The 8,977-nt window shown below is 56.0% G+C and overlaps 1 protein-coding gene and 1 pseudogene across 3 annotated transcripts; one reads left to right on the top strand and one right to left on the bottom strand.

Annotated features, from left to right (window-relative positions):
- Nucleotides 1-50: 50 nt before the first annotated feature.
- Nucleotides 51-3,892, bottom strand: DLK2 (delta like non-canonical Notch ligand 2). 3 transcript variants are annotated; one of them, XM_075554092.1, is made up of 5 exons: nt 3,817-3,892; nt 3,511-3,574; nt 2,011-2,141; nt 1,472-1,616; nt 51-786 (listed from the first exon to the last, which is right to left on the bottom strand). In XM_075554092.1, the coding sequence occupies exons 1-5, from the start codon at nt 3,890-3,892 to the stop codon at nt 51-53; spliced, it is 1,152 nt and encodes a 383-aa protein (XP_075410207.1). The 3 variants fall into 3 exon arrangements, with proteins under 3 accessions (XP_075410207.1, XP_075410208.1, XP_075410209.1); XM_075554093.1 differs by having other exon boundaries at nt 2,029-2,141; XM_075554094.1 differs by having other exon boundaries at nt 1,472-1,523; nt 2,029-2,141.
- Nucleotides 3,893-8,294: 4,402 nt separating this feature from the next.
- Nucleotides 8,295-8,745, top strand: LOC142452937 (ATP synthase F(0) complex subunit C2, mitochondrial pseudogene; annotated as a pseudogene).
- Nucleotides 8,746-8,977: the final 232 nt, after the last annotated feature.

Here is an 8,977-nt window from a genome sequence, read left to right as displayed (position 1 = left end):
CCGAGGTGTGGAGATAGTGAAGACGGGGGCCCGCAAGCCCCCCACCTCCATCACAGCGCTGTGGTCTTTCCGGGCTCACAAGGCAGGTCTGGCGGCAGGGGGCCGCCAGCAGGCAGCATGCTGACCTGACACTCCTGGTCCTGGTGTGCAGGGGCGTAGTGCGGAGTTGGGTAGCAGCAGGGGCCAGGGGGGCGCATGCCCCGGCGCCAAGCCCTCAGGGTCAGCAGCCCAGTGGCCAGGACCAGGGCGGCAGTGAGGACCCCAAACACTACCAGGGCCACCAGGCTAGACTCCGCCAGGCCCGCCTCCTGCCTGTGCTCTACCTCCTTCACGGAGATCCGCAGCAGGCCAGCCCCCATGCTGTCTGGGGCTGGCATGGTGGCGGGTACCGGCACGGCTGAAGTGGGCCGTAGGGGCATGTCCACCGTGCTCAGAGGGCCTGGGACTGGCAGGACAAGCTCACAAGTCTTGCCGCCGTAGCCACTGGGGCAGAGACAGTCAAAGTCATGGACACGATCCCGGCAGCGGGCCCCTCTCTGGCACGGGCGGCTGGCACAGTCGTCCAGGTTGATGGTGCAGAAGCGACCCGCAAAGCCCTCGGGGCAGAGGCATGAGAAGCGGTTGATGCCATCCAGGCAGGTGGCTCCATTGGCACAAGGCCGCATTAGGCAATCGTCAACATTCACCTCGCAGCGGGCACCCACAAACCCTGCCAGGCAGCGGCACGTGAAGTTCAGGGCAAAGCCCTGGTTGTCCTGGCACTGCCCGCCATTCCGGCATGGGGAGCTGGAGGGAGGGAGGACAGAAGAGAGAGGGTGTGGAGACCACTTTACACATGGGCCGTAGCCTCCTGACCACTGCCATCCCTCCCCCACTTTCTAGCCATGTCACCTTGGGCTACCCTCACTTGAGCCTCAAATGCCACTTTTTATAAAGGAATAATAAGATGACCTGGCTTACCAAGTCAGAAGGGCTCACTCAATAAGATCACCTTATGCACAGGCTCTGGGTGAGTGCTAGGATTTCCCTCTCAGGCACTCGGGCCTGCAGAGGAAGCCAGGGCAGCAGTCCAGCCTCTACTTGCCCGTTTCCTCTTCAGTACAATTAAGCCTCCCCAGACAGCTGTGTGCAACAGCTTTAGGGGCTAACTGCCAGCCTTTGTGGGAGGATGAGGGGAGCCCTAGCCCCTCAGTTCCTCCACACCCACCTTCCCCACCAGAGCAGCGGCACATTCATCCGGGTATACCTCCAGCCCCTAGAGTTACTGGTTGTGTTGGTTTGGGGTTGAGAAACGGTTTCAGGAGGTGCACACACACACAAAAGCCTGGCCATTGTAGCGGGAGTTTTTTTTCCCTAGGGTGTGCATGTGGGTCTTCTGACTCAGCCCCGATACCCTCATCCCTCCTCCCTCTCACCTGTGTCATCAGATCCTGATCTGACCCCCCTCCATCCCCGGGACCCCAGCACTCACCCTGCCTGATCACAGGGCCCAGCCTTGCGCTCACAGTCTCTCCCATGGAAGCCTGGTGGACACACGCAGTGGTACTCACCGCCCCCGTCATACACACACTGACCTCCGTTCCGGCAGGGGGGGTGCGTGGCACAGATATGCTCATCTAGAGAGGAGACAAGGCAGACTGGGCTCTCGGGCCACAGGCTCCGTGAGTGTGGAGTCAACTATCAGGCGTTTCTCGCAAAGTTAGAAGAGCCCCACCAAATTTGCAGCCGGGCGCTCCCTAGCCCTACCTCTGCCCATCTGTCTCCCAGCACCCCAGAGAGCCCCAGCTTCCCCCTCGCCGGCGATCATTTATCGCAGCTGCCTTGCCAAGCGCACAGGCTTCCCAGGAAGATCAATGCAGGTTATCGATCGATGTGTGCAAGACGGAAATGAGGTGCTGCCCTGTGCTTGAGGGCTTCCACAGGACAACATGGGTGCTTAGTAAATTTAAAGGGATGTTATCTCAAGACACATGGGGTCCCCAGCCCGAAAGCCACCGCTGGTCCCCCTACCTTTGTCACAGAACTTGCCTGCCCAGCCACTGTGGCAAATGCACTGCCAGGGCTGGTGACAGGATCCGTGCTGGCAGCCAGGCATCTTCACGCAGCGCTCACAGTGCAGCCCCTCCCAGCCTGGGTCACACCTGGCAGGGAGAAGCAGAGGCTCAGGAGATGGGAGGAAAGGAAGGAGGCAGGCCTGGGGCAGTAAGTGGAAGCAGGTGAAATAGCCCGAGCCCTGGTGCTGCGGTGATTTGGCTGCTAAATGGGTAGTGGCTCCAAGGTCTCCTGCTGTCCCATGGGAGAAGAGATCTGCTCCTGTAAATAGAGCAGCCTGGAAACCCGTATAGGGAAAGTCCACTCCGTCATCTGTAGGGTCTCCATGGATCAGAATGGACAGCACACCACAGCAGGCCCAAGGGAAGGAGTCCTGGTGGCACAGTGGTTAAAAGCTCACCTGCGAATTGAAAGGCTGAAGGTGCACACCCACCCAGTAGTAACTCAGAGGGAGAAAAACTGGGACCTGCTCCCACAAAGATCCTAGCTTAGGGAGCCCTAGGGGGCAGTTCCTTGCCACGTGGGGCGGTTGTGAGTTGACACTGTTGTGTGACACTCAACAATAAGGGGAAGAAGGCCTATCCCAAGTAGGTACAGGGGCACACTGGAGTCAGTCCTTACGACCCCAGCCTTCATGTCCTGTGGAAGCTTTCTGAGTGTCAGATTCCCCCTCTGTAAATCAGGGATACAGTCCTCAGATGGTATGATTAAGGAAGACACAATGATGCAGGTCTATAAATGTCTCCAGTACCACTAATAGGACCTCACAAACTTTTTTTTAAGTGACCTTGAAAGGTCATCACCAGGCCCATCCTACCTCTGACTCTAGGGTAAAATGCCTGACGGATATTTCAAAGATCTTCCAAGGATGATTCCCAAGCACCTTCTGGGCAACCAACCTCTCCCTGTCAGCTCATTTCCTTATGTCCAGAAGCCCAGAAACACTCTCCTCTCTCTACAGAACATAACCACCGGCCCCACACCTGGGCGTCAAGGAGTCAAAGTCACCAAGGAAGACCCTTCTTTCTTCCATATGCTTCTCCCCAGCAGCCCTGCCTGCACGGTTTGTTCCCAAGGGTGAACCATTTCTTCTCTTTAGTTTCTCCTTTCTTCATGGCTCACCCGCCCCCCAACAAACAAAAAAACCTAGCCCTGTTTTTTCAAGACTTGGGTGGTAAGGTCCTGGTGTCTTGAGGTCACGTGTTTCAACACCCCCCACCCCCTGCTCAGACTTGGAAAGTAAAGAAGTAAGATAGAAGCTGGAAGAAGCCAAAGAGAAACCGGGAAAACCCGGGGCAAGCACAGGGCTGGCAGTTCTGACCCATCTCCCCTGTGTGCTATAGGGGATCCATCGTGGACAATTGACAGAAGCAACCAAACGCTGTCCAGGGACTTGGCCCGGTTGTGGCTGGGGAGAGGTGGGGAATGTGTCCCGATTCTGGAGGCACGTGCCGTTACCTGCAGGAGCCGTCTGGCGCGCAGCAGCCATGGGCCAGGTCACAGTGAGAGCTGCAGTCATCGGCTGCAAGAGATCCGTGGGAGAGGGTGAGCCCACGGTCAGCGTCCAGGTCGTGGAAATCAGGGGGAGGAGGTCAGGCCCCAGTACTGGGGCGAGGCCCATCTCATTCTGAAGGGGAGACCTGGCTCTCGCCAGGCCTGCAGGTCGGAGCGGCTGCAGTGCCGTCTCTGGCCGGCAGAGGACAACGTGCAAAGGAGGGATGGCCGGACGCACAGGGCCGCGGCCCCGAGCCCCGGCGCGCTCACCTCGGGTGGGCTGACCGGGTGCCCCCAGGATGCACAGCAAGCACACGAGATGTAGGCAGCGGCAGCCGCTGGGCATGGTCAGCGCCGACCCGGGGAAGGACGGGCGGATGGCTGGCCGGCCAGCCGGCCGGCCGGACACCTGTGGGACGGCGCGGGCTGGGAGGCGGCCAGACGTGGAGACAGCGGCACGGATTCGGGTCCCGAGTGACCAGAGCCGACGGCGGACGACAGGCGTCCCTACAGAAGAAGGAGTGGGGGCCGCGACAGGGCGGGGGCGGGGAAGGGTTGAGCTGGCGAGGCTTGCAGGCAGGAACCCGAGAGCGAGGTCTGTAGGGAGAGGCGAAATGTTGGCTGCGCGAGGGCGCGGGGAAGGGCCAGGAGTGGGGGTACAGTCAGGGGCCAGGGGGTGCGCTCGGAGATGTGGACCGAGCCGAGAGGCGGCCTAGAGCACGGCGGGGACTCCGGGACCGGGGGGAGGGGCCGATCCCAGCAGCGAGCAGTCTCCACCCCCCACCTCCAGGCACCCCCCACCTTCCCCCAGGACTCGTTCCCACGTCCTCTTCCCGTCTGCCCCGCGCGAGGCTCGCAGCGACGCAGGGCCTAGACTCCATACCCCTTCCAGCGCCCGGGCCCCGTGCGCCCCTGCCCGCCGGGTCCTCACCTCGGGCTGGGAGGCGCTGCGCCCAGGGCGCAGGGCGAGGCCGGGTCGGGCGGGCTCCTCCGGGGGGCCGGACCGGCGCTGGAAGCCGCCCCTAAGGGGCCGCGGGGCCAGGCGCCGAGGCGGCTGCCATGCGTGCGAGGCGCTCGGGAATCTGGGTCTCCAAGGGACCCCAGGCGGTGGCGGTGGCTACTCACGCGCGCTCAGGCCGCCTGCCAGGGGCGGCGTGTGCCCGCGGAGCCCGCCTCCCTCTGGGGCCGCCGCCGGCCCGCCCCCCGCCCGCCGCGTCCGACGCCCACCCCCCCGCGACGCACAGTGCGCACCTCGCCCCTGGCCGCCGCCGCGCGCGCCGCGCCGCCCGCGCCCCCAGCTTGCTGCGAACCCGGCTTTCTTCCACCAGGGAGAAGATCCGAGCAGGAAATTGTCTAAAGTGCGCGGCGTTCCGCATCCCTGCTGTCTTCGCCCCCGGCCCCTGGCCGCACGCCCCACCTCTGTTCTTACCAGTCGGTTCCCACCGCTCTTCTCATTCGTTTCCCTGCCACACTCGGGGCACCCTGGCCGCGCCCTGCCTTCCTATCACCAGCTCACATCGCCCCTGCTAGGAAAGCCCTCACCCCCGCTCCATCTGCCTGCTCCTGCCGCCTCGCCTCTGTCCCTCTCTCAGCCACCCACAGCCTTCCAGGATTGACCCTGCGCCCTCTAAATGGCCAGCCCGCTCTATTTCCCCATCCGGTTAATCCGTCGACCCCATTCCTTAGCGCAGCCCACAGGGAGAAGCCGGGAACGCCCCTGACTGTCAAAGTCCAAGTTCCCACTCCCATCCGTACCCTGCTCATCCACGGTCCACTGGTCTCTCAGATGGGGCGGGTAGGGCGGGGTGGGGAGTAGTAGCCACAATGGGTTAATGGCTCAGAGAAACCTTTGCAGGACAAGAGCTGGGCACAGGCATGGTGGCTTTTTCTTGAGCAGGACAAAAGAGGGCCATCATTGTGCATCTCTGCCCCCTAGATCAAGATTCCACCATGTTTAACCCTGGAAGGAGGAGTCGCTATCCACTCGTAGAACATCTCACAGACACGCCAGGCTTTGTCTGCCTGCAGCCTCCGTGGGGCTGAACACCCATCCCACCAGATCTCTCTGGCCAGCTTCCCCTCAATTTCCTGGAAAATTGGATTTGAGTCATGCTATCTGACTCTATTTATTTTGTTTCATTTCTTTCCATGAAGAATTGCAAACAAATTATAGAGGTAAATGGATTATAACCAACCAAACAAATTCACTACCACCGAGTCGAGTTGACTCATAGTGACCTTGTAGGAGAGGGTAGAACTGCTTCTTGAGGGTTTCAAGACTGTGATTCAATAAGGGAGTAGAAAGCCTCATTTTTCTCCCTAGGAGCTGTGAGTGGTTTTGAATGTCCAACCTTGTGGTTAGCAGCCCAACACGTAACCCACTAAGCCACCTACTAGGGCTTCTGTTAAATAGAGTATATGGTACGTTGAAATGACACAGCTATCAAAAAGGCAACTTCTACTCCTGTAAAGAGTTACAGTCAGGAAGGGAGGTGGTTGGGCGGGTGGGCACACGTATGAGAGAGAGAGAGAGAGAGAGAGAGAGAGAGAGAGAGAGAGAGAGAGAGAGAGAGAGAGAGAGAGAGAGAGAGAGAGAGAATCTCAGAAACCCCCCACTGGGGCAGTTCTACCCTATCCTGTAGGGTCGCTATGAGTTGGCAGTGAGTGAAAGATGCCCAAAAGTAAAAATAAGTGGGGGAAAGTGAGAAACCACGTAGAAACTCCCTCTGTTGACAGTGATTCTCTATGGCTGCTAAGATTACAAGTTACTTTCCTATTGATACTTTTCAGCATTTCTACCTTTTCACAACCAATGCGTACAACCTTTTTTCATTATAAAAGAAATTTAGTGACAATAAGGAAAGAAGATCACCCATAATCAGAGTAGTTTGACAAAAACTCTATGATGGTTCGACCCCTCTCTTTTTCCAGCCACCAGTTCTGACAGGTAGAGCCATAATGTTCCTATAATGTTGTATCCTGCTATTATTACTCAATGCTGTGTGGTGATTATCCTCCAAAGCATAACTGTAGATGACTGCATATTCTCTTTTTAAGTAGATATAATTTATTTAACCTAAACCTCACTATTAGGTATCTGAAAGCAGAGAATACCAGGAAGGTGTTTGCTTGTGTTTCATTGACTGTGCAAAGGTATTTGACTAGGTGGATCACAATAAATTATGGATCACCTTAAGAAGAATGGGAATCCCAGAACACTTTATTGTGCTCATGCGGAACCTGTACATGGATCAAGAGGTAGCCGTGCAAACAGAACAAGGGAATACTGCATAGTTTAAAATCAGGAAAGATATCCATCAGACTTGTGTCCTTGAGGTAGTTTGTTTATTGTGCCAACCTGGCTGATAAACACATGTGGGTTAATTGAAGGGCGGAGGGATAAATGGCTCGGTGAGCCTCGCCTTTCTAATTCTTGAGTCTTTTGCTTTCTGATGGTCGGACTAGGGTGCTGCTGCCGTAGCCAGTTTCCTGCTCCAGCTGGCAAGGCTCACTTCCTGCAAGACATCCCAGAGGAGAAGCTGCGTGGACCTACCCCAATGCAGCCCTGCGTCCTGGAGCAGCTGTGTGGAGACCCCTGCCAGCGCTGAGATGCTTATACATTCACTGACTCGGCTTTCCTCCTGCTGTTGGTGTCATATTGTGTGTTTTGTGAGATGGAGGTGGACTTTGTGGATTGGTGTCAGACATATGGGCTAATGTTGGACTTGTGGGCTTGGGCAGCACTGGGTTGGGATGTTTTCTTGATGTGCACTTAACCTTTATACAAAACTCTCTCTTATACTTGAGTTTCTGTGGATTTGTTTCTCTAAAGTACCCAGACTAACACAGTCCTCTTGCCATATTTATCCAATCTATATGCTGAGCAAATAATCAGAGAGGCTGGATTCTAATCAGAAGAATTCGGCATCAGGATTGGAGGAAGACTTTAACAGCCTGCAATGTACAGAGGACATACCTTGCTTGCCCAAAGGGAGGAGGACATGAAGCACTTGCTGATGAAGATGGAGGACTGCAGACTTCAATATGGATGACAACTCACGGCCAAAAGCCCAAAATCCTCAAAACTGGGCCAATAGGTAATATTATAATAAATAGAAAGAAAAATATTGACGTTGTCAGGATTTCATCTCTTTTGGATCCACAATCAATGCCCATGGAAGCAGCAGTCAAGAGATCAAAGTACGAATTACATTAGGTGAGGCCTCTTTCAGTGTTGAAAAGCAAGGATGTTTTTGAAGACTAAGGTATGCCTGACCCAAGGCCTGGTATTTTCAATCGCCTCATCCACATGTGAAAGTTGGATGTTGCATAAGGAAGACTGAAGAAAAAAAATCTATGCGCTTGAACTATGATGCTGGCAGAGCATATTGGAAATGCCAGGAACTGCCAAAAGAACCAACAAATCGATCTGCCTGGGAATATGTACAGCCAGAATGCTCTTTTGATGCAAGGGCGGCAAAACTTTGTGTCATGTACTGTGGATGTGTCACCAGGAGAGGCCAGTCCCTGGAGAAGGACATCATGCTTGGTAATAAAGTGGAAGGGCAGCAAAAAAAAGGAAGGCCATCAGCGAGATGGATCGACACAGTGGCTGCAGCAATGAGCTCAAGCAGGCCAATTGTGAGAATGGCACAGGACCGCTCTGTGTACATGTGATCGCTAGGGTCTGCTCTCTGTCTTCTCTGCACTAGGAGCAGCTCGCCTGCTACTGCCCCTCACCCCTAAAAATGTACGCCTGCGCCAAATTCGTCTCCACCCCTTCCCTGGTCAGGAGCACCTCCCAGCTGCTGAGCCGACCACTGTCTGTGTTGGTGCAGAAACGGCCTGAGACACTGACAGACGAGCACTTCAGCAGCTGGACAGCCCCATGTCCCCTGACCTCACGCATCCCTAGTCGCAGCTTCCAAACCAGCACCGTCTCCAGGGACATTGACACAGCCGCCAAGTTCATTGGGGCCAGGGCTGCCACAGTTGGAGGGGCCGGCTCTGGAGCTGGCATTGGGACTGTGTTTGGGAGCCTCATCATTGGTGATGCCAGGAACCCTTCTCTGAAGCTGCAGCTCTTCTACGCCATCCTGTGCTTCTCCCTCTCGGAGGCCATGGGGCTTTTCTGCCTGATGGTGGCCTTCCTCATCCTCTTCGCCATGTGAAGGAGCCTGCTTCACCTCCCAGAGTTCTCTGTCCGGCGCCTCGTCTGCCCTATATGTCTGCTTTCCCTGCACCTCTCCAGGCAGCCCGGGGAAAGAAATTGGCTCAGGGTTTGACAAAGGGAAGACAAATAAATACTGTATTAATAAAGATGAAAAAAAAAGATCGCTAGGTTCTGTGTACATAGATTGCTATGATGCAGAACCAACTGGACAGCACCTAACAACAACAACAGGGTGTATTTACTTTTTGCCATGACAAA

This window comes from Tenrec ecaudatus, chromosome 7 (genome assembly GCF_050624435.1).
Source record: "Tenrec ecaudatus isolate mTenEca1 chromosome 7, mTenEca1.hap1, whole genome shotgun sequence".
In the NCBI taxonomy this organism is placed as follows: domain Eukaryota; kingdom Metazoa; phylum Chordata; class Mammalia; order Afrosoricida; family Tenrecidae; genus Tenrec; species Tenrec ecaudatus.
This window is presented reverse-complemented; position numbering and strand designations above follow the sequence as displayed.

Excerpts from the sequence above, each read along its gene's own strand:
- DLK2 (XM_075554092.1), bottom strand. The coding sequence starts at position 3,892 with ATGCCCAGCGGCTGCCGCTGCCTACATCTCGTGTGCTTGCTGTGCATC. Across the intron at positions 3,575-3,816 it reads ACCCGGTCAGCCCACCCGAG|CCGATGACTGCAGCTCTCAC; the intron begins GTGAGCGCGCCG and ends GATCTCTTGCAG. Across the intron at positions 1,617-2,010 it reads AGGCAAGTTCTGTGACAAAG|ATGAGCATATCTGTGCCACG; the intron begins GTAGGGGGACCA and ends TCTCCTCTCTAG.